Genomic DNA, 25,192 nt, shown 5'->3' with positions numbered 1-25,192 from the left:
ACAACACGTAACTGTTGATAGTGGGATGGAGGTGGGTGGGAGCGGGCACAATTTAAAGGTTCTAGTGGTATGCAGCAGGGCTCAGGACAGGGCATATAAACCTTGGCAGGAATCAGGGAGCTTGTTACCCCATGTGCCCCACACACATCACCTTTAAGATGCACTAAACATTTACTCTCAACTCCCACCCCAAATATGATTTGCACGTGTAAATGTGCATGCCCATTCGCCCTTGGAAATCTGGCCTCAATAAATAAAATACCCACAGATCTCTTTTGCAAGAGAGCTAGAAAATGGTTAATTTTTCATGTATTATATTGTCTCTTGGCAATGCAATGAACTGAATTACCAGTACATGGAATAATGTAAAACAATAACATAACAGGGCCTGATTCACAATTGAGTTACTCCAGTGTTACACCAAAGTAATGCTATTGATTTCAATAGCATTACACTGGTGTGATAATATACGCTGGACTGTATGAAAATTCACGTATACCGTGTTGATTCATGTCAATTATTCCAATTCAAAGGTTTTTGGACTATAGATACACATAAAACAAATATTTACAATGCATTTACCATAGATGTTTTGTTTTAGTGCCATGTCCAATAAATTAGATAAACCATGACACTTTCATTTTTGTTTGAGCTGAACTGGTGTGCATTTCAAATCAGATGATACAAGAGGGAAAAAAGCAGTTCTTCGCACTGCAGGGAATTGTCTAAGTATATTCAATTAGAATCTTTTGATTATGTTCTACCCTAAAGAAACTCTAAAGATAGTGGATCTTCAAAAAGGAAAGATAGAGGCAGAAGGGAACTTTTAACAAAATATACTGTTCTATAATGATACTTTTTTTCCAACAGTGTGTTGGCCTGCCTTGCATTTTAAAATGAAATATTTCTGGTCTCAGCTGGATATTGCAGTAGTCCACAAATGTTTTCATAGATACAGAGCAATTTATTTGAAAGGAAGTCTGACTGCTAACACATTATTATCAAAAGTCAGCCTTTTCATATTTACTTTCCGTTAGTATTCAAAATGCTATGTGAAAAATTACTTTTGTGTTTACTTGATAGCTGTTTGGCCCAGTAGGAATTCTATGCATGATACCACATGGTTCCACTAGATAGCACCATCTGTTAATCTGCACAGATATTACATACTAAGTAGGTGCAGAATGAAATAACTACACTTACGTGCCATCCTGACGAGTGATTGTGTAGCCGTACTTTGGATACTTGACAAATGACACATTGACTCCAACGAGTGGAGTCCCATCTGTAGTCACTACTTGGCCTCTTATAAGAGACACAAGACTGAAAAAGAAACACAATTAATGTTAGCTATGAAAACAAGGGTTGTGGTGTTTATAAACAGACTAAGGACACTAATCTGATCTCATTTACTCCAGTGTAAATCCAATTTACTTTGGATTTACACCAACACAATTCAGAATATTGCCCATATATTTATTTATTTATTTGAATACATATTGATCTGAGTTGAGTGTGTGTGTATATATATATATATATACACACACACACATACACACTCAACTCAGATCAATATGTATTCAAATAAATTCATAGTTAATCCATATAGAGAGGCCTATATTTGCTGAATGGAGATGAATGTCTTTATGTGGGTGGGTGAGCTGTGATTATTGAACCATTCCTCCAGGTCTGGTAGCACTTCGATGTATAGAAAAGGAACGCCACATGACTCATTGAAGTAAGAGCTTGGAAGGTCATTCTCGCAATAAAAGATTTTTGGATACATTTTCAGAAGTGCCTAAATGCCTACATCCCATTTTCAAAAGAGCCTAGGTCCCATTTTCAAAAAAGACTTTGGCACTTAGGGCCATATTTTCAAAAGTATTTCAGCACCTAAACGTGCAGATAGGAGCCTTATGGGTTTTCCAAAAGCACCTAAGCAGTTTAGGCACTAAATTCCCATGTAAATCAAAATTAACAAATCTCCTTAGGTGCTTCAGAGAGTCTCAATAGGTGCTTATCTACATCTTTAGGAGTCTAAATATCTTTGCCACTTTGGCTCTGTGTGTCAGATTTACCTTTCAGTTCCACTGGTTTTACATTGGTACAATTCCACTGATTTCAATGGAGCTACTCACCATTCACACCAGTGTCAGTGAAAAATTAATGCGGTCCGTTTGCTTTCTGACAGTTTATTTTCCATTGGAGAATGTTCTCCCAACTTTTGAACTTTGTCATATTGTCTGACTATGAGATCACTAGAATTGTACAGAGCTATTCTACCTTCCCTGTCAGTTTTTTTCCCCTTCCTATGGTACTAAGCTCTCACAGTCAACTCCTATAATCACTCCAAAAAGAACAGAGGTGGGGAGGGGATATCTGTAGTTTTCACAACTAATTTTCCAAATTAAGGTTTGTGTAACCTCATCCAAGTTGTAAGTGTCTGACATCTTGCCCTGAATCCTGATTTCCAATACCTTGTTTTCACTCAGCCAGTAGGAAAACAATTGGGAGTTTGTTTTGAGAAAGGAATAAGTAAAAACTGAGCAGAGATTTCACTATTCAGCCCCAACTGAAAACTTTTCATTTTACCATGAAGCATTTTCAACATTTTCTACCAGCTTCAATTTGCAGCTACACAGAGAAAGCAGATAATGAAAAGCTTCATTTCTGAATTGACCCCGTACTGGCAGGTCTGCAGCTGCTCGGCGGCCTTAACAGACTTTAGGTAATTTGGCAGACACAGATTCTTGACACCTAAGGTTCTTGGACTGAGTCCCAGTTTTAAGACTAGGGGATTAAACTGACCTGCTTTTTGCCAAAACTTGTCAAAATTCACTTGAATTTTGGGATAGGTATACTGCTTTATGTTATTCCTTATAGATCAGTTACTGAAGGGATGCAGACCTGAGAGCACATCTATCTTTATTAGCAATACCAAAGATTATTTTTAGACCTTTTTATGAACTTTGAAATGTTTAAAATGCTCTAATGTGAATTTCTAAGTGCACTCCACTGGCTATTAAACAAACGGGTTCTCATTTTTCTTTTATTCCACGCACATTGTAATATTCTCTTGATATCAGAAAAACATAACCAGTTCATGAAAATAATCCTTTCTATTACTTTTTAATGATTACCACACCAAAATTTCTTGACTTTCTAGGTCAAATATTAATTTTTGAAATCATCATATTGTAACATGATATTGACCTCAATAGAAATCCATGCATGTTGCAGACCATATAATTGGGAATACTTTGGAACAAGCCAAGTATCTTCACATTACTGTTTTTTCTCAAATTATTTGATTAAATATATCAATCATGCTTTTAAAATGTTGTAGAAAAATAGCTTGCATCACATGTAATTTTTAACAAGTTTGTTACTTCAGATTCTTCACACATGCCTTTAATGTACAGTAAATTTACAAACAAAAATATCAGAAAGGCATGATATAGGTTCATTTCTATTTATGATTATTCACCTGCAATAATAATAATACCACAGATAAGACAAGCTAACAAGTAAATTATAGTGATTTTCCATTGATGCCATTTGAATTTTTTTTAAATCTGTTTTGTGGGCTATTACCTCTTAAGCATGAAAATAATTATATTCCTCAAACAATTTTTTTCCTTTTTTCACATAATAGAAGTCAAATGTGAATGCAGTACAAATTAACATGGTTCATTTTTGTTCAACAGCTTCAGACCACCACATCTTTGTCTGTGTACCAGAATGAGCAATGAGGTAAGCATCGTTTGGGGAATTATGTTATTGATTATTAGTTGCTCCTGCAGAGTCAACAGGCAGAGCAAAAGATATTTTGTAGAATTGTAGTGCCTATTTCCTCCCCCTTCTTCTCCTCCATTTCTTTGCAGTGGAGTGGCACAAAGAGCTCAGGAGGAGAGAGATCATTATAATTCATGGGACTTCCCTCCAAAAATTAAGACAGCTGTAATGTATGCAAAAATTTGGGGCCTAATCCCTTGACAGCATTTCTCTGAAAGCTATGTTGGCACTTTAAACTCCCAGTTTCAGCATTTCGGGCTTGAACACAACCATTTGCTTCTGTCCATAATTTGGCATCTGCGATACCTGTCTGGGGTAACATTTTCAAAAGTGCCTAAAGCACAGATCCACAAAGGTACTCAGACACCTAAGCCCCACTTTCAGGCACCGTTGCAATCCACAACCTCCCTGCTCAGCTGCCACCTACAGCCAAAGGTGCCTAAACTCACTCGACACCTATGTTTTTGCAGTAAGAGTTCCCTGGGAGCCTCTTGGCATGTGCTCTGCTGCCTCACGAGGCACCTTTCCTCTGCCTACGCCTCAGAGTGATTCACAAACTGGGGGAAGGCAGTCAGTCAGCTGCCTGAGTTGCATGTGAGGGGCAATCTGGTAGGAGGGCTCAGAGGTTGCTTAGATCTACACAAAACAGCTAAGGGAAAGGAGGAGGAGGATGACGACCTCTCTGATAACCTTTAGGATCCTCACCTAGGATGTGGGAGACCAATCGTTCAGGTCCTGCCTCTGCCTGATGAGGGGAAGGGATTTGAACAAGGATGGGCAATCTCTCAGTTGAGAGCCCTAGCCAGTGGGCTATGGGATATTCTGAGGTGGGTCTCCCTCAATCTCTCCAATTCAAGTTGTTCCACTTCAATTAATTATTTTATTAATTGGGTTAGAAAGAGTTAGAATGACTCGATAGTCAGTGGTTTGGTCACTCACCTGAGAGGTGGCTGATCCCTGTTCAAATCCCTTCTCCCTCTCAGGCAGAAGAGGGACTGGAATTGGGAGTGTCCCACGTCCCAGGGGAGTACCCTAACCATTGGGTTAGAGGTTATAAGGCAGCTTTTGTTCCTCATCCTCCAATAAGATGCTCCACATGGAAGTTAAGCAGAGGAGCACCTATCTTCTCCCAGTCATGGACTGCTATGAGAGACTGGCACCTCCCTGCAGCCCAGACTTGGATGCCCATCTCCATGAGTGGGAAGGGCTTGGCATACAACCCTCTCATCCACATTGCCTATTGGCTATCTTTGGTGGACAGCTGTCTAGCATACTGGCTTTTGTGGATTGCATTCTAAGGCACCTATCTCTCCCCATTCATTGTATTGATGGCCTACATGCCTAACTCAGGTTTGTGGATTGCAGTGCTGTTCCTGTGATTTTCTAGGCACCTAAAAGATAGGCATCATGATGCTCAGCATCTCAGTGCCTAAGTCCCTTAGTGGATCCAGGCTTAAGTGATTTAAGAGCCTAAGTCCTATTTTCAAAAGAGACTTATTCACTTAGGGACTAAGCAGCAATTAAATACCTATGATTGGCCTGGGTCAGCTCACTAAGGCTTGCAGGGCTCGGACTTGGGGGCCTAAAAATAGTGGTGTAGATGTTTGGGCTCAGGCTGGGGCCCTAGCTTTGGGACCCCATGAGTGGGGTGGGCCCCAGAGCTCAGTATTCCAGTCCAAGCCCAAATCTCTACACAACAATTTTTAGCCCCGCAGCCCAGACCCCGCAAACCCAAGTCAGCTGACCTGGACTAGCTGCGGCCGTACCTCAGGTCTTTTATTCCAGTGTAGATGTGCCTGTAGGGGCAGATTTTCAAAGGTATTTAGGTTTCTAAGATGAAGATAGGCACCTAGTGGGATTTTCAAAAGACCAAAGCAGATTGACTATCAATGAGAGTTACATGCTGAATCTGTTTAGCTTCTTTTGAAAATCTCACTAAGTGCCTATCATCATCTTAAGGTCCCTAAATACCTTTGAAAATCTGGTCCTGAGTAAGTTAAGTCCAATTGATTTTTACTTTTGAAAATTTAATCTTAGGTGACTTGCAGCAACATTTTTAAACCAAGCCTGAGATTTTCAAAATAGCCTCACTGACTTAGGCACCCAAATTCAATCAAAATTGGGCACCTATCTCCCTTGGGCACTTTTGAAAATCCCAACCCATATCCACAAATGTACATTGAGCTATTTCTAAGTTAGAAGCTTGGAGAACAATACATTGGTTACTTTTTAGCTTGTGATTTTTTTTTTACAATTTTTATTGTTGAGTAGGAATTGTTTTTATAATTATTAACCCCTTGTCCTTTCACTAAAATTTATGCACACAAGCCCAAATTTAATTTTCCTGACTTGAATTGATGAATTGATAGTGAAGGTAAGCCAAGAATGAAATTTCAGACTTCCTGGGTTTAGACTTTGCAAGATGTACAGTTTGTAACATGGGAGACTGACCACAGGCTCCTGCACTACTGAGACACAATGTGTGACGAGAGTTAAAGTGGTAAAGCTTTTGGGATAGATTTTTAGCATTAACTTTAACCCTCCTCCAATTTGTCAAATTGTGTCACCGTGTAACTGTGAAACAAAATACAACTAGATATTCTAAACCGTAAAAGCAAAGAGAAAGGATAAATACCTATTTCAATTTTATATTTTAAAGTCTGACCCTGACTGAAGTCATGCCATTTCTACTGATGTCAATGGAGGTTCTGGTTAAACTTAACTTTTGGCCTGTGGACAGGATAGCTGCACTTACACTTTGTATGAGGCACCATGGCTCAGTGGATAAGACATGGGATTGAGAGTCACAACACCTGGGCTCTTTTGTCAGTTCAGCCACTGAATTGACCATATCCCTTCTGGATACGTCGCATAGCCTGGTGCATTAGCTGATCTGTTTCTGCTCTTGGCCTGTTTTTTTCCTTATGCACCAGTAAAGCAAAAGGCAATTTTTAGTCTTATTTACAGAGTTGGTCACTTAATGTCAACAAACATTAAATTTACAGAAATATTTTTCATTTTTCAGACAGGTCACTTATTAATTGCTAGGGTTTTCTATGTCACCCATTGCTGTAGTATCTGAGCGGCACATGGATATAACAATGCTTTGTTTGGTACATAAGGAAATATTATCTCTACTTTACAGATGAAGAAACTGAGGTACAGATACATTATGACTTGCCCAAGGTCACCCAGGAAGTCTATTGAAGCATTAGGAATGAAAATCCAGTTCACGGATACCCAGTGCCGTGCATTAGGCACAAGACCAGATGCAGCTCCCTCTTCAGCTTTGACTGGGAAGATATGAACATAATGAATGTATTCATCAGTTTCTTAAAGTTTCCCTATGAAGGGCTAAAATGCAGACACATTTGAATAATATCTGTAAATAGGAAAACAGTTTTTTTAATCTTACGGGGGCATCACATATAAATGAATGATGAATTGGCTTTTAGATTATTCATAAATAAAGAATTAGGAAATAATGCAGAGCAGGCCCAGAGCTTAAAAGAAAGAGGAAAACTGATCTGATATGATGGTGTTATAGTGGGTCAGCTAAAAGTAAAATGGATTTATATAATGAATAAATGATAAACCAAAACAAAGATATCTAATTTACCGTAATTTATCTTTAAAAAAATCTTACTTAATTATTCCAAAGTTGTGTTTCAATATTTGTCTTATTCATACCACACAAAAGACAGCTGTCCTGTTAATTGAAAACTAGTATCCATTTCCTCCCTCAATGTAAATCCTAGAGTTCTCATGAGTTAAAATTCCAGGCTACTCCTTCTCAGTATAGAGAACTTAGTGTTAGACTCTGCCAGAGTGATAGAACGCAAAGTGTAATGTTATGAAATAAAGGCAATATTAATAAATTGTGACAGAATGCCCACAGTAGGATTGTTCCCTGAGACAGAAACAGATATAGCTGCTGAAAGCACCATTTCACGTTAAAACATGAATAAAATCTCTAGGAGGGATGTTTCCATGCAGTGTATCCAGGCTGATGTAATGAAATATTTATAGCTGCTACCTGCTGTTGAAGGGATTTTCTCCTGGAATTATGTGAGTGCTGTCCTTCCCCACTAAGAGCTTGATTCGATCATAGAATGACTTCACAGTTGGAGAACCAGAGTGGCTCTGTTGTATGATGTCAAGAGGATCACGTGAACCACGGCACAGCAGGCTATTCTGACACGTAGACTGGAGACAGCAATCTGGATCCAGGCAGTCAGTGAGGCCATCTGAAAAGGGGGAACATCAAAGTTCAGCCAGCTGTACTGTGCTACCAAATAATACTTAGTGCACATCTTCAAAGCACTGGACAAATTTTAACTGCTTAATCCTTGCAACAGCTCAGTGAGGTGGGGTTAAAGTCATTGTACTCATTATATAGATGGGAAAGCTGAGGCTGAGATACTTTTCTCAATCAACTCCATTGATTTTGATGAGGTTAACTCGGGGTGGGAAAATTTTTGGCCTGAGGGCCACATCTGGGAATAGAAATTGTATGACTGGCCATGAATACTCACAAAATTGGGATTGGGGTGCGGGAGGGAGTGTGGGCTCTGGTTGTGGATGTGGGCTCTGGGGTGGGGCCAGAAATGAGGAGCTCAAGGTGCGGGAGGGAGCTCCAGGTGGGGGAGTAGGGTGCAAAGGGGCGGTGAGGGCTCCGGCAGAGAGTGCAGGCTCTGGGGTGGGGCTGGGAATGAGGGATTTGGGCTGGGATCGAGGGGTTCGGAGCAGGGCCAGATTGGCAAGGAGGTGCTTGGGGCGGCCACTCTGGAGAGGGGCGGCAGGTCCAGCTATTCGGCGGCAATTCGGCGGTTGGTCCCTCACTCCCGCTCGGAGCGAAGGACCTTCCGCCGAATTGCCACCGCAGATCGCGATTGTGGCTTTTTTTTTTTTTTTTGGCTGCTTGGGGCGGCCAAAACCCTGGAGCCGGCCCTGGTTCAGAGAGTAGGAAGGGGATCAGGGCTGGGACAGGGGGGTTGGGTATGGGGAGAGGCTGTGGGGTGCAGGCTCCGGGCAGCGCTTACCTCAAGCGGCTCCCAGAAGCAATGGCCATGTCCCTCCTCCAGCTCCTATGCGGAGCCACGGCCAGGTGGCTCCTATTTGCTGCCCCGTCCTCAGGTGCTGCCCCTGCAGTTTCCATTGGCTGCAGATCCTGGCCAATGGGAGCTGCGGGGGCAGCGCTTGGGACAGGGCAGCGTGCAGAGTGGAGCCCCCTGCTGCCTCTACACATAGGAGCCGGAGTGGGACCATGCTGCGGCTTCCAGGAGCTGCGTGGAGCAGCCCCTGACCCTGCTCCCCAGCTGGAGCGCCAGAGCGGGGCAAGCCGCAGACCCCACTCCCCAGCAGGAGCTCGAGGGCCAGATTAAAATGGCTGGCGGGCCGAATCCGGCCCACAGGCTGTAGTTTGCCCACTCCTCGGTTAACTGCTTACCTACACTAGTGTAAGCGAGAGGAGAGTCAGGGCCAGTGAAGCTACGCAACTTCTTTGAGGCCTCATAGCGGCTTAGAACAGTCGGGCTGAACAAAGGACAGAGGATCCAGGGAATTCTTTACTGACCCTTTGTGTTGCCGGGTTTTCACTTTTGCTTGTTGGAGGGTCTGCTGTGGGTTTTACTTATTTTTTTGGAGGAGAGCGCAAATTGGGAATATTTTCATGACCCAATTAAAAGAAAAATTATATTCTCTGCCTATTTTGCCAATTTATGAAAAAATGGGGATGGGGCTGCAGTTGGGATGCTTCCTTTCAAACATTCAATTCTCTCCTTCCCCTTCCTCTACAAATTTGAACTGTTAGGCAACAATGTGCTTGGGTAAGAAGGGCTCAATCATACTGTTGTTGAGTTCAGTCAGCAAGCTCTATACTATGTCATCCATCTCACCTGCCCTTAAGAAAATTCTAATCTATTTAGCAGCAGCAGAAATTAGAATGGAACCTTCAACGGGGAGACAGTTCCCAACCACGCATATTAGCCTGCTGAGTCAAAGTTGGCCCTACATTTAAAATACATTGTAACATAATTTTACGTATTACCCTTTTCATTTGGTAAAACTAACCTAATTGAAATGTGTAATTTTATTGGCATTCCAGTGTAATTTAGCTATTAATGTCCAATTGTTTTAAAATATTATCTTCCTTTTAGCAAACAAATGAAAAAGTTGCATTTATTTACTGATGTAAAATTATGGAAACTAGCCACTCAATTTGGAATACATTTAAGCCTGTAAAATTTCAGGTAGACTACTTTAATTTCAGAAATTAATTCAGATATAAAATCAAAAATTCTCCCTCAGAAATCTGGACATCACCGTAGGAAGCAATGAATGGCTTGGATACATACTGAATAATGTAGTCCACAGTCATGCCATTGGGTGAATTAAGACCACATAGATTCATAGATTCTAGGACTGGAAGGGACCTCGAGAGGTCATCGAGTCCAGTCCCCTGCCCACATGGCAGGACCAAATACTGTCTAGACCATCCCTGATGGACATTTATCTAACCTACTCTTAAATATCTCCAGAGATGGAGATTCCACAACCTCCCTAGGCAATTTATTCCAGTGTTTAACCACCCTGACAGTTAGGAACTTTTTCCTAATGTCCAACCTAGACCTCCCTTGCTGCAGTTTAAACCCATTGCTTCTTGTTCTATCCTTAGAGGCTAAGGTGAACAAGTTTTCTCCCTCCTCCTTATGACTTTTTTTTTTTTTAAATACTTGAAAACTGCTAGCATGTCCCCTCTCAGTCTTCTCTTTTCCAAACTAAACAAACCCAATTCTTTCAGCCTTCCTTCATAGGTCATGTTCTCAAGACCTTTAATTATTCTTGTTGCTCTTCTCTGGACCCTTTCCAATTTCTCCACATCTTTTTTAAAATGCAGTGCCCAGAACTGGACACAATGCTCCAGCTGAGGCCTAACCAGAGCAGAGTAGAGCGGAAGAATGACTTCTCGTGTCTTGCTCACAACACACCTGTTAATACATCCCAGAATCATGTTTGCTTTTTTTGCAACAGCATCACACTGTTGACTCATATTTAGCTTGTGAGCCACTATAACCCCTAGATCCCTTTCTGCCGTACTCCTTCCTAGACAGTCTCTTCCCATTCTGTATGTGTGAAACTGATTTTTTCTTCCTAAGTGGAGCACTTTGCATTTGTCTTTGTTAAACTTCATCCTGTTTAACTCAGACCATTTCTCCAATTTGTCCAAATCATTTTGAATTATGACCCTGTCCTCCAAAGCAGTTGCAATCCCTCCCAGTTTGGTATCATCCGCAAACTTAATAAGCGTACTTTCTATGCCAATATAAGTCGTTGATGAAGATATTGAATAGAGCCGGTCCCAAAACAGACCCCTGCGGTACCCCACTCGTTATGCCTTTCCAGCAGGATTGGGAACCATTTATAACAACTCTCTGAGTACGGTTATCCAGCCAGTTATGCACCCACCTTATAGTAGCCCCATCTAAATTGTATTTGCCTAGTTTATCGATAAGAATATCATGCGAGACTGTATCAAATGCCTTACTAAAGTCTAGGTATACCATATCCACAGCTTCACCCTTATCCACAAGGCTCGTTATCCTATCAAAGAAAGCTATCAGATTGGTTTGACATGATTTGTTCTTCACATACTTATTTCCTTATAGTAAGACGGAATGAATATCCCAAAATCTTTTATCTTTTACCAAATTTTTGATATACAAAAAGACTGACTGTGTCAGGAGTAGAGGGGTCCTATTCAGAGTTCTCTGAATGCTGCAATTAGCATCTTATGTCCCATGGATAGTGCTTGAATTGAGTGATGGCAACTGCAATCAAAATGACTGCTTCTGATTTAAAAATAAAACTGCTGAGGTACGTTGGCAGTGTTTTCATTCAGCATCTATGGAAACTTCTTAAGTTAGATGAACTCCCTTGTTGTTAGAGATATAGATTTCTTTAAGGTCAGCGGCCTGTTCACATTAGGAGCCCCATTCATCTTGGAGCCCCTTCTATCCTGGAGCTGGGAATTTTTTTTCCTGCAGTCCATTTACCACCCACTTTATATAATCAATGTGAGGACATCATTGGGTTCAGATAATAACTCAAGACAGTTTTCCTATTAAGCTTTAAGCCTTTCTTCCTCAGCATCCTGCTCTTTCTGGGTTTGTGACACCTTCACAACCACGAACTTAAAATTCTCTACTGTTTAGTTTGCTCAGTGCTTTTATTCAGGCGACTGTCAGTCAAGAGAATCCTATCAACAGATCTGAAATAGCAGAAGCAAAACATAGGATATAAATTACTCCCGTCTACAAATTTACATTTACCTGCTCAAGCCAGTGCACATTTTTGCTATGCCTGTTATTATATGTGAGCATATGTTATGTCTATAATGACCTCATCATGCAGCATGATTATGGGCTGCTGCAGCTGAACACTTTTGACGACACCGTGAACTTTAAATTGGCACACCAATCTCCCAGTGGCCTGTCAGTCATGAGAATCACATCTTTATGCCAGCAAGCCCCCTTGGATATAGTCTGACATTGCAATCTTCAGTAAATTACCCTGTCACTGCCAATCTTACAGTTATCTCGCAAACAATCAAGCAGGCAATCAAACTGTTCTGAATTGCCAGTTCAGGACCTGGGAGGCTAGAAACATCTCCATTCAATACCAGTGAGAAACATGCATATCATTCTTTTGACAATGGATGATTTTATATATATCTCTATCTCCATCTCTCTATCTGGAGAGATAGAGATGTGTGCGTGTATGCATATACCCTCCCCCACACGTTTACACACTTACATCCTCAAAAAGGGCAAAAGCATGCAATAATTTAATGTAAAATTTACACCTAAGCTCCTTGTCTTGGACATCATACTGCTTTTTAACATTTCCTAATTTATTCCACCTCACAATAAATTTGAGGAGAATAAAAAGCTCCTTTAAATAAAACACAACTAAATTACAGCATTACATGGCAGTATACAATATACATCATCTTTAATGGTAATTTAAAGGGAATTTAAACACTGCTAAACATCCCAGATGTTAACTACAGTCCACTAGTCTCATCATATTAATTTATTATGCTCATTATGTTAATTCAGATATGTTAGTAACCACATCCATGGAAACAAGGACACTTCATTTAATTAAGATGATCATGATGGTCCCGTCTGACTTTAAAGTCTATGAGTATTTTAGACCAGCGTGAAGCTTTGTGATTGGGAGGTAACTCTAAACTTGCATTACACAAAGAGCTAGATCTAAGTGGATCTTAGTGCACAAAATATACTGTCGTGGGGGAAAAAAAAATACAAAACCCATAAAAGTACAGAAAAAAAAGAAACAACAAAGCATCTCAAAATCTACACGTAGGCTTAATCCAATTTTCCATTGACTTCAATGGAAGTTAGATCAGGCCCAGAGTACAGCTTCATCACACAAATCTAAAACAATAAGTTTAAATGATCTCATTTCCAATGTTTTGGGGTAGCAACAGTTAGCAAATTTTAGGACATCCTCCATATAAAAAATCTGGATGCCTAAATTGAAGAATTTATAGAAAATGTATCAAAACATGATAAGAAGAAAAAACATGTGCACACTGAAAACAAATACATGTAACTGGACAAATTCTGCTGTCATTTACACCTGTGCAACTCCACCTAAAAACACGACCCCCGTGTAGAGGACAACGGCAGGGGGCAGGGTGTCAGGCCATGTGGCCATCTGTGTTGTTGAGCCCAGGCTGTTAGAATGGCCCCTTGGCTCTGAGTTCAGGCTGCTTTCTATATTACACTGGGGACTGGCCCAGTATGTAATAGTGACATGACTGACAGTGGTATAAAGCCACCTTTGCAACCCCTTATAAATTGTGCTGGGTGCAAAAAGCCAGACAATTTGCATTTCTATTCTATTTATGCCAAAATTTGCCATCCAGACACCTCATTTCATAACTATTTGCATTTAGAGGCACAACAATTAATTACATTGCTGTTTGTTTTTGTTTCCTTTAATGACATTTAAACTGGAATGGGAAAGTTTGTCTGCCTCTGCCAATATACACCCACATCACCAAATCAACCAGTACAACAGTATTAGTTAGTTCCTAAAAAAAGAGCTTTCATAACATACTCTTGCAATACAAAATTCTGCAATGAACATTTTCTTTGTTTCTATTACAGATTAGTTGGAGGTTTTTTAAATGTATGTTCCAGAGTTTTGATGGGTTCAGGACCTTCTAGACAGGACTAAGCACTTTTATATTGTTAATCCAGTGACAGGAGCTTTAATTGGTTTCACCCAGGCACTGTTTCTCTTCACAGCAGACATATCAGAGTTTAAAGTGGATGCAATGCCTGTTAGCAGAGTTCTGAACCACTCTTACCTACACACCAGGGGAAACTACTGTATCTGGGTGTCAGCATGATGCTGCATCCCTTCCAACAATTTAAAAGTCAGAGTGAAATAACTGAAAATACTCTTGACTTGGCTTTAACCTGGAGAAGAATGAAATAGGAAACTGATTTGATTTAAACTGGCAGCACAATATTAACTCTTCATTGCTACTCTTGAATATTTGGATTATCAAGCCTTTTTAACAACAGATTAACTGACGGTGTTCATTTTAAAGACTTAACTTTTTGTTAGTGAATTCGCGCGTTTCTTTGCCTATTGTTAAATGATGCATATGCATTATTACAGATTAAATGCTTTGATCTAGCTCTGCTGCACAACAGCAGAATTTTAAAATATTAACTTGTGCACTTGTGTATTTTGAATTTCTGGAGCAATTAGTTATTTTTTCCTCTTGATCAGTTTCCTTATTACAAGGCCTAAAAAGTGCAGAGCAGAGATAGTGATATCTTCTTCCAGGTGGGCTGCCGACACATTTGTGACCCCTCACTGTTCCTTTCTCTTCTCTTCTGAGTGATATTTCTAATTACAAGTGGTAAAGAAAAGCCATAATGACCCTCAAGAATTGCTTCTACATACCTGTCTGCCCTCGAATATTGAGAGAGACAATGTTGCTCCAACAATACTCTCGCAAAGAGCTCCCACAAAAATTATTCCCCTTATTCTATGATAAATTGTTCCTTGGCCATGTTGACTATTGGCTCTTGATTATGGCTTCCTGGCCGTGTTCAGGTTAAGGCTTGGCAGGACCCCTTCTTCTGCTACAGCCCCTTTCTGCTAACTAGGCATCTCAGTAGAGTTAACTTTTGCACTACTACAGAATTCCACATCACTGGAATTTACATCACTTTGCCTTTATACCAATCATCCAATTTCTGTGCTTATGTGAGTTGGCACAGAATTTTGCCCTTTAGGGTGAAACTACAGTGGATGACTGAGGGCAAGGAAAGAGCTGCAAGGACCTTACTATTTTGCTGCCCTAGAACACACATGTAACTACAAAGTCCTGTATTAATACGTAGAAGAAAAATGTTGGTTGACAGAAGGTTGAAAGAAGATGACAAGAAGAAGATTGTTTTCCTTATCCAGGGCTCTCCCATTTATAACAAAGCCAAAATTACAGAGACAAACTCAAAGTGACATGGTCCCTACTGAAATTGGTGCTTTGGCACTAGGAGTTGGAGCATACAGACATTTAAATGTTCATGTAAATATGTTAGTGGTGGTGATAGCTTATGTTTTGCTGACAGTCAATACAAAATATATAGCATTCAGGCCTTGAAAGAGAGCATCTAGGTCACTCATGGCCCTGACTCAGACAAAACAATTTTCCTTTCTTAGATTCAAGAATAATTAACAAACTCGAGTGTGTGCATGTGTATAAAATGTCTATATGGCACACATATATAGTTATTGGTCAGTTAGAATAAGGTTTAGGGCCAAATTCTCTGCCAGTGGAAATGGGCAGAACTCCATTGAAATGTATTGGGTGTAACTCAGCTTGAACAGGACAAAAGTGATAGCAGCTGAAAAGAGGAAGCACCTAGAGAAGGACCTGGGGCCTGTGTCTTCTGGCTCTATTGAAGGAGTTTGCCCTTTGCCAAAATAGTTTTCATGCAGTCTCAATGCTTTACTAGCTCTACCCCTGTTCCTTGATTCTCAGATAGAGGTCTTTTCCATCTATGCCTAACCAAGAGCCTATGCTACGGTCATCTATGTCTTTCCCACCAAAGGCTGGATTACTGCAATACATTGTGCCTATGGCTTCCCTTGGAAACGTCAGCCAGTGTAGAATGTTGCTCTGTGGGGAAGCCTGCTATGAGCATATCACACCTGTCCTCAGTACTTGTAGTTTTCACTTCCACATAAAATTCAAGATGTTTGTTATGTTTAAACCCCTATATGGACTGCGACCAGCCTACTTGAGAAAAGGGAATTATAGCAACGAGTTTGTTGAGATAAGTGGTCCAGATCAATATTTTCTATAGGTATTCATGCACTGTGTGCGCCTGGGACCAGATATTATTCAATAGCAGTGTCCATTGGTACACACCTGCACACCACACTTCCTCAGATTCTGAACTGAGGGCACAAGTGGTGGCAGAGACTGCCTCAGTTCCTACTCTACCACGAATCACATGAGGATCCAAAGCATGGGGGAAAGAGGTTGGGTTTTGAATACCTACAGGGACCACACGTTTTGAAGAACTCCAGTTACTATTAGGTAAGTAATTTCCCTTTCTTCTTCCAGTGCTGGTCCCTATGGGTGTTCACTATGGGCAATTCCAAAGCAGTTCATATTTAAGAGCAGGGTTTGAGAAGAAATCTGGCACCACAGTTGGCAGCACTGCTGAACCAAAGTGTATGGGGAGATTTCAGCAAACTAGTAAAGTGCCTGAAACCACTATTGCTTATTGCTAAAAGCAGCCAAGTCAGCAGGCTGTAAATTGACCATGCAGCAGCCTCAGTTTAACCAAGGGAGGAGGGAAGGGGGTTTTGGGTGACACAGAAAGGGCAGCTTGACCCCGTGTCCTTCCTGATAAGAATTGTGTTGAAGTTGCTAATACATGCATTTTAAAAGCACAGGATGTGCCCTCAGGAATGTCTATTAGGGCCGCAAGGCTGCAAATTCTGGGAAAACCCACACCTGGTTAATCAATACACTGGTCTACAATTTTTGAGAAGTCGTCTGCTTCAGAGATAAAATGTGCTATTTATTATGTATTTTGATGTGCTGAATTCAAATATGACAATTAAAACAACTGATTGGCTACTGTTTCTAAGATATTTAAGTTTTTACATTTTATGTCTATGTATATTGTGTAGATAGTAGAGTTTTAATCATAAATTGTAAACCTAGGTCTTTTCATGTGTTTATGGTTGCTTTACATGATAATATTTCACCTGTCCTGTTTATGGAACACTTTAAAAATCAGCAAAAGGGTTATATAAATAAAATATATTATGAAACAAAAGGCAAAAAACGATTATGTACATAGTTTAGTCCTATTCAGTGTCGGCGCTTCTTGGCTTGTCTCTTGTATTCATTAAATGGAGCATCTCTTGTCACTGTCCAGCAATAGTCTGCAAGCATTGATGGGCTCCATTTGCCCTGATAGCGTTTCTCCATTGTTGCAATGTCCTGGTGAAATCGCTCGCCGTGCTCGTCGCTCACTGCTCCGCAGTTCGGTGGAAAAAAATCTAGATGAGAGTGCAAAAAATGTATCTTTAGTGACATGTTGCAACCAAGGCTTTTGTATGCCTTGAGGAGGTTTTCCACCAACAACCTGTAGTTGTCTGCCTTGTTGTTTCCAAGAAAATTTATTGCCACTAACTGGAAGGCTTTCCATGCTGTCTTTTCCTTGCCACGCAGTGCATGGTCAAATGCATCATCTCGAAGAAGTTCACGAATCTGAGGACCAACAAAGACACCTTCCTTTATCTTAGCTTCACTTAACCTTGGAAATTTTCCACGGAGGTACTTGAAAGCTGCTTGTGTTTTGTCAATGGCCTTGACAAAGTTCTTCATCAGACCCAGCTTGATGTGTAAGGGTGGTAACAAATCTTCCTTGATTCAACAAGTGGTGGATGCTGAACACTTTTCCTCCCAGGCTCCAATGACTGTCGGAGTGGCCAATCTTTCTTGATGTAGTGGGAATCTCTTGCACGACTATCCCATTCGCAAAGAAAACAGCAGTACTTTGTGTATCCAGTCTGCAGACCAAGCAAGAGAGCAACAACCTTCAAATCGCCACAAAGCTGCCACTGATGTTGGTCATAGTTTATGCACCTCAAAAGTTGTTTCATGTTGTCATAGGTTTCCTTCATATGGACTGCATGACCAACTGGAATTGATGGCAAAACATTGCCATTATGCAGTAAAACAGCTTTAAGACTCGTCTTCGATGAATCAATGAACAGTTCTCCACTCATCTGGATCGTGAACGATGTTAAGGGCTGCCATCACACCATTAATATTGTTGCAGGCTACAAGATCACCTTCCATGAAGAAGAATGGGACAAGATCCTTTTGACGGTCACAGAACATGGAAACCCTAACATCACCTGCCAGGAGATTCCACTGCTGTAGTCTGGAGCTCAACAGCTCTGCCTTACTCTTGGGTAGTTCCAAATCCCTGACAAGGTCATTCAGTTCACCTTGTGTTATGAGGTGTGGTTCAGAGGAGGAGGATGGAAGAAAATGTGGGCCTGTGACATTGATGGTTCAGGACCAGAAGTTTCATCCTCTTCCTCTTCCTCATCTGACTCAAGTGAGAATGATTCTGGTGCATCAGGAACCGGCAGTCCTTCTCCATGGGGTACTGGGCGTATAGCTGATGGAATGTTTGGATAATGCACAGTCCACTTTTTCTTCTTTGACACACCTTTCCCAACTGGAGGCACCATGCAGAAGTAACAATTGCTGGTATGATCTGTTGGCATAGATTTCCTTTTCCTGTTCAACCACTGGCAAAGATTTGTTGCACAAGTGTTGCAGCATATGTGTGGGGCCCACCTCTTGTCCTGATCTCCAATTTTGCAGCCAAAATAAAGGTGATAGGCTTTCTTAACCATAGTGGTTATACTGCGCTTTTGTGATGCAAAAGTCACTTCACCACAAACATAGCAGAAGTTATCTGCACTGTTCACACAAGTACGAGGCATCTCTGCTCACTTTGGCTAAACAGAAATGTGTCCCTTTGCAAAATCAAACACTGACAAAGAAGAGAGCACGACACTGTCTGATTTCTAGAGCTGATATAGGGCAATTTGTTCAGCAGAGTGATGTAAGCTTCGTTATGATTGCATCATCCGTGACTTCTAGGAATAACATGATGCAATTCATTTCATGTATGACGCAATACCAGCTTCAGATTGCGTCATTCATTGTTTTGCCTAAAAAGCAAGTACTGTCCAAACCCAGTCATAGATTTATTCATAGTTCCAGTCAAAGATGTATTTTAGTCATTTCTGGTTTAAATTGAGATTCCTTCCCTTTATAACTCATTTATCCTCCGCCATTCCCAAGTCAAGGGTCGTATATACTGACCCAATAGCATATCTTGAAAACTAGAGCCAATCAACAATTTTAAGCATCATTTTTGTTCTCAGTGACCCAGAATTAGTAAAGTTTGACTACATTTATTTCAGAACCATTTTGGCTGTAGAGCAGTGTAATCAGAAGGAAACCTTTTGCTTGACCACTGAAACTGCTTGCTTAACAAGTTTTCTTTAAGGTACATGTCTTTGTATTACTAATGTATAAATAAGGGGGAAGAGTTTGAGTTAGTTGGACTCTTCTGGACTCTCCCTCTGGATACATCTTGCAGTCCCCACCGGCAGATGGAAGTTTGGCCCGTGGAAGCCTATTGCCGTGTCACTTCAGAGCCACCCTCTGCTTCGGTAATTATCAAGGGTTGGGGGTGTTTTACTAACCTGTTGCGGACGTGTGTAACTGCTTGAGACTAAGTAAAGTTTAGCTTTAAGTGAAAGCACTCTTGTGTTGTCCTGTTTGTGCCAGCCATCTATTGGTTGGATGGCTGTGTCTCCCCTGTTTCATTTCCTGACACCACCTTGCACAGAGTAAAAGTTACCAAAAGCTTTGGATTGAAAGGACCCGGGTAACAAAAGAATGCATCATCTGCTGATTTTTCAGTCAGGGCACAGTGCCTGGTTAATGTTTGGACTGAACCTCAAGTAGCTGCTCTGCAGATTTCATAAAGAAGGACACCTTGCAGTGATGCCATGAGGCAGCTTGCGCTCTAGTTGAGTGAGATTTGATGCCACACAGAGGAGTTTCTGCAAGCTGATAACTTAGGAGGATTCAGCCCAAGACCCACTTCGAGAGTCTCCAAGAAGAGATGGCATCACCCTTCAGTCTCTCAGCAAATAAAATGAACAGCTGAGGAGGTCTCTGAACTGGTTTTGTCTGATCCAAGTCAAAAGCAAGGGCCCTTCGAACATCTACAGAGAGTAAACTCCTGCCATCTCTACTGTTGTGAGGTTTCAGGATGTATAAATAGTTTGATTCAAATGGAAGTCTGATGGGACCTTGAGACTTAGGATGTAGTCTCTGTGAAAGCAGATCTACCTTGAGGGCACAAAATTCACCTACCCTCCTAGCTGGAAGCCAAGGGTGGCCTCAGAAGTGCTGCTTGTTCTAAGTTCAGATTTCAGGAGATGTAGGTCGAGATACTGGAAGGAAAGTTCTGACAATGCCTATAAGGAATCAGGCTGTCACGGGGTGAGTGAAAACAAAATAGCTCTCTCTAGGAGAGTGAAGTACATTGATAGTTACAAGATGCACTCTCTATGAGCTGCTCAAAATCCCAGGGTCTTTAGGGAGAGGAGATAGTTCAACAGGGATATTCTGACTCTTCTGGAGAGAGGTAATGTTTATGGCACCCCAGGATGTGAGAGAAGCCAGGTGCAGGTCCAGGGTGAACCAAAATTGGCCAGCTACCATATGCTATTAGAATTACTATGTTCTGAATCTTCTAGAGGCATTAGGCATGAGGGGGATAGGAGGGAAGGCATACAATAATATGTATTGGGATATATCCATGGATATAGGAAGGCATCCCCTCTGGAATCCTGACTGTGGCTGGAGTGAGAGCATAAGCTCAGCATTTATTTTCTTGGGTGGCAAAAAGGATCCAGGATGAGAATCCTTGAAGAGTGGTCCTTGTTGAAATTCTTACTGAGTTTGTCTGCCAGGGAATTCATAACTCCTGCAATATGTACTGCTGAAAGGGTGATGTTGTGCTAGATGCACCAGTTCAATAGGTGGGTCACATCCTGCATGGTGGTGGGGACCTTGCTCTTCCCTGATTGTTTATGTAGTAAACAGCAGTCATGTCTGACCTGATCCTGTATGATGGGTAGGAAGCATCTGCATCCCTTGCTGACAGCCCGTAGCTCTAGCAGGTTGATATGTGTTGGGGTTTCTTTGAGACCTCTTCCATTTGGTTCTCCAAGAATTCAGTCCAACTCCAGTCTCATCACTCAGGTTCCTTCATTAGGCATACAATGAAGCTACACTGAGTCGATCAGACTCACACATGGGGGTGATTATAGGGTATACCACACATCTAAAGTTACACAGAAACCCCTCTTCCTTTATACACATTTACACATCACATTGACTATCCATTGTACCACATGTTTTTGCGGTTGGCTTAGTTACTTTGTAGAAACCAATCCCTGTATAGCATGCTCTGTCAATGCACTGTTCATGTACGATTTTTCTCTCTATCTCATCTTTACATTCCTGACTTATCTGATCTACTGTTCTCTAGTCCATTGTAAATGGTTTCCTGGGTGTTCCCCCTGACCTTAATTAGCACAGACATTCTGTTTTCAGCCTGCTGATCTATTTACCTCCCTGTTCTTGACTCCCACAAAATGAGGCCTCCCCTTATGTCCAATTACTCATGTCAAGCCACGCCTACAATATGGAGTGTGGACTCCTGTGGGATCCACAAGCCTTGGACTATGTGATCATCCAGATGTGCTCCCCAACCCAGAAGAGATGTGTTGGCAATGAGTGTGAGGGCTGCAGTGGATTTGGGCCTTTAAGTCCCTCAAGGCTAGAAACCTGTACAGTGGTAAGTATGTTTTGGCCATGGTTGAGTCCAGGGCTGCTCCAATAAACTCTATAGTCCATGTAGGTGTTATAGCAGACTTTCCTGGACTGACTTGGAGTCGCCAGAACTGGCCCAGATCTACTAGAGTGGTCACTGCTATCTGTACTTCTTGATGGGACCGGCCCTTGTGCAGCCAGTCATTGAAGTAGGGAAATATGTGACAGCCAAGCTTGCAGAATTGGGCTGCTACCATTGCTATGACTTTTTGAAAATACCCCAACCCCAGGGCCTGTTGATAGCCCAAAGGCGAGTATCTAGTACTGGAAGTGGTCTGTGCTCATTGTAAAGGGCAGAAATCTCCTTTGGCCCAAGTGTATATTGATGTGGGAAATGTACATCTTTCAGATCGAGAGCCACAAACCAGTTGTTCATTCAGTGGTGGGATTATGACAGCCAGTGTAACCATTCTGAATCTTGTGTGACAAATAAGACATTCAATTATGAGAAGTCTAGGATTGGCCTCCAACCCCCACCCCCCGTCTTCTTCTGAAGTAGGAAGTACCTGGTGTAAAATCCCTTCCCTCTGTATTCAGGAAGTACAGACTATATGGCTCCTAGCTGGATCAAGGAGTTCACTTCCAGTATGAGAATCCTCTTGTGAGAGGGGTGTCCGAGGGAAGATTGTGGGGAGGGGATGTGTGCATTGGGAGGTGGGGTGGTCAGGAACTCAATGGAATAGTCAGTAGAAATAATGTCCAAGATCCATTTGTCCAAGGTTAAGGTCTTCCATTGTAGAAGGAAATGGGCTCGGGACTGCCAAACAGGGGTGAAGGTGGTGACAGAACAACTGGTTGGCTCTTGATCCAACAAAATTCCTTTTTAGAAGGCTGAGGAGTCCAGAGGGAAGATGGTGGGAGTGTTCCAGAGAATATTTAATGAACAAGCATTGGTTGTTGAACTTCAGCATCCACCACCTGTCCATTAAACTCTGTCTGGAACACTCCGACACCAGCATCAACTTCCTGGACACCACAATCAACTTCAGCAATGGTACCCTACAGACAACTATATACAAGAAACCCTCAGACCACCACACCTACTTTCATGGGTCCTACACATGCTTATCATAGCACGTGGCGTACCCTCATCCAGTGCACTAAATGCCCCAATAGCAACTATGTGGGGGAAACCAGATAATCACTACACTCTCAAATGAACTCACACAGGAAAATTATAAGACAAAAATACCACAACACCTATTGGTGAACTCTTTTCACAAAGCAATCATTCTAAGAGTTCACCCAAGCCAGGGTTTGGTGACCTTCAGAGTAAAGTCCCAGGAGGATTTCTTCAGTTAGGGTGTTTTGCTAAATATTACTAAAAAAGGTTAGGGAGAGAAGGATGCAGTTACTAAGAGTCCTGAAGGCAGAAGTCTCTTTGAGGACTGTACGGGAAAATTATGTAGTTTGTAATAATTTGTGAAGCATCAATATGCCAAAGTGAATGGGGCTATTATAATGAGAAATGGAAAAGACCTGTCAGATTATCAAAAAACATGTCCTTTTCCCTGGCAATGCAGGATTATTTCCTACAGTATATTTTTCTGGCGTAAGTCCCATGGAATAGTGTGACTCTCTCCCCAGGGAGACTAGTCCACAGACTTATACTTCTCACTTTCAAGAAGTTTTACCTTCAGATTCAGCCTAACTGTTCACTTTCACAACAAGAACCTGTTACTACTAATTATACAAGCATGAATCGTGCTAAATAATTCCTCACCATCTTTGATGTTAATACATGTCAAACTTTTACAGACTGATATTTCCCTCATTAGCTGGTGGTTAACCAAGCTGAAGAAATGTTTGTATACAATTACATGGATTTATATGATTCCATTTTAAGCCCTGACAAAGGCCTGCTATGGGCAAGTCAGAATGCTCTGAGAACTGCAAACCTAACTCAGAGGACAGGCTATATTTCAGAAGAGTGTAAGCCATAACCTATGGTAAGGAGCAGTATGGCCCCAAGAAGAGCCCCTCCAGGTGCAATGTTTCTTGGAGTGCAGGAAAAGCTCCCCCAGCAAGCGGTTAGCTCTGCTGGTCAGTGTGTAGCAGGTGGGGCCACTGAGCTACACCTTCTTTGCCTACTTTGAGGATTTTAGTTCTGATGATGGCAATAGATTCACACGATTCATGCACTCGGATGTCTATTATTGTGACAAGGAGCAAAAGGTGGAGGGAGGAAGAGAAGGCTGGGAGGTACTACCTGAATACTTTTTAACTTGTGCCCTCTAACTTAATCATGCTTCTGACCCAACTATGTCCACAGCACCTGGGTCATGTCTGAGAACCCTGGAAGACATGTTGAGCTCTCACCCCAAAATTAACACTCCAAACCCATACCCCCTTGGAGCACAGGAGACCCAGAGAGCTCATAAACTTGGCTATAACCAAAACCAATCTTCAAAAAAACCATGTGCACTCAACTGCAACTTGTGCCTGGGCACCCAAGGGGTACTGTACCTGTGCAAGCTTTGGCACCTGTAGGCATTAATTTCCCTGCGTTGGTTTCCCCCATCACTTGCATGAGTATAATATTACATAGTTATCACGGGGCTATTGTGAGGATCAGTTAGTTAATGTTTAGAAAGATGCTTTGAAGATGCCACATGCCCGAGTCACTTTATTAAGTTTAAACACACACACACACACAAGTGCGCACACAGATTCACTGGCTCTTGCTAAACTTTTTTAAAAGCCAGCTTTGACAGAGATGCCACACTGAAGTTTATTAAAAGTTTGCACAATATTTCTCCCCCAAAACTATCAATAACAGATTTCAAGTATTCAGTACATCAGATAGTCTAAAGATGACTATGTACACTATGTCCATTGTATTGATTCTGGGGAGTCTTTCTGTTCCCAGAGTATTGTGGGTATTTGTATTGAGAACCTCATAAAATCTTTTGTCTGTGCTGAATTAGAGACCCCTGCTGAGGCAATGCTTGTTGAGGCAAGCTAAATTACATGATTTGCTTTTGTGCTGAGAAATACTTGTATTATCTTAAATGTCACGAGCCTGATGCAGTATCAAATCACAGGATTCATAGTTCTCTAAAAGCAAAGCTTGTCCAAATGCTTATTTCAGCAGGGCAAGTTTCTTTCTTTCTTTCTTTAATTTCAGAAATGACGTTTTCTAAGCAAACTCAAATACACAACCTTTCAATAGGTCAAATACATTGCCCAGAACATTGTATTGTTCCAGAAATTCATTTCATCCTTGAACTGAAGAAAACCTCACACTGGAGCAGATAACTCACTTTCTCTTGTTCACTATCTTTAGTCTATTGTGCCAAGCAGAATTAGCACTAACTGCGTTTC

The 25,192-nt window shown here is 41.4% G+C and overlaps 1 protein-coding gene across 3 annotated transcripts in view; it reads right to left on the bottom strand.

The window, feature by feature from the left end:
- The window catches only part of TENM2 (teneurin transmembrane protein 2), a 1,031,222-nt gene that overhangs the window by 47,309 nt on the left and 958,721 nt on the right, over positions 1-25,192 (bottom strand). For all 3 annotated transcript variants that reach the window (XM_054036715.1, XM_054036716.1, XM_054036717.1), the window contains 2 exons: positions 7,832-8,042; positions 1,204-1,323 (listed from right to left, as the gene is read on the bottom strand). In XM_054036715.1, the coding sequence (XP_053892690.1) occupies positions 1,204-1,323; positions 7,832-8,042 (331 nt within the window). The remainder of the gene's footprint in view (positions 1-1,203; positions 1,324-7,831; positions 8,043-25,192) is intronic.

This window comes from Malaclemys terrapin, chromosome 8, assembly GCF_027887155.1.
Source record: "Malaclemys terrapin pileata isolate rMalTer1 chromosome 8, rMalTer1.hap1, whole genome shotgun sequence".
NCBI classification, from domain to species: domain Eukaryota; kingdom Metazoa; phylum Chordata; order Testudines; family Emydidae; genus Malaclemys; species Malaclemys terrapin.
The sequence above is the reverse complement of the archived record's forward strand: the minus strand, read 5'-3'. Positions and strand labels throughout refer to the sequence as shown.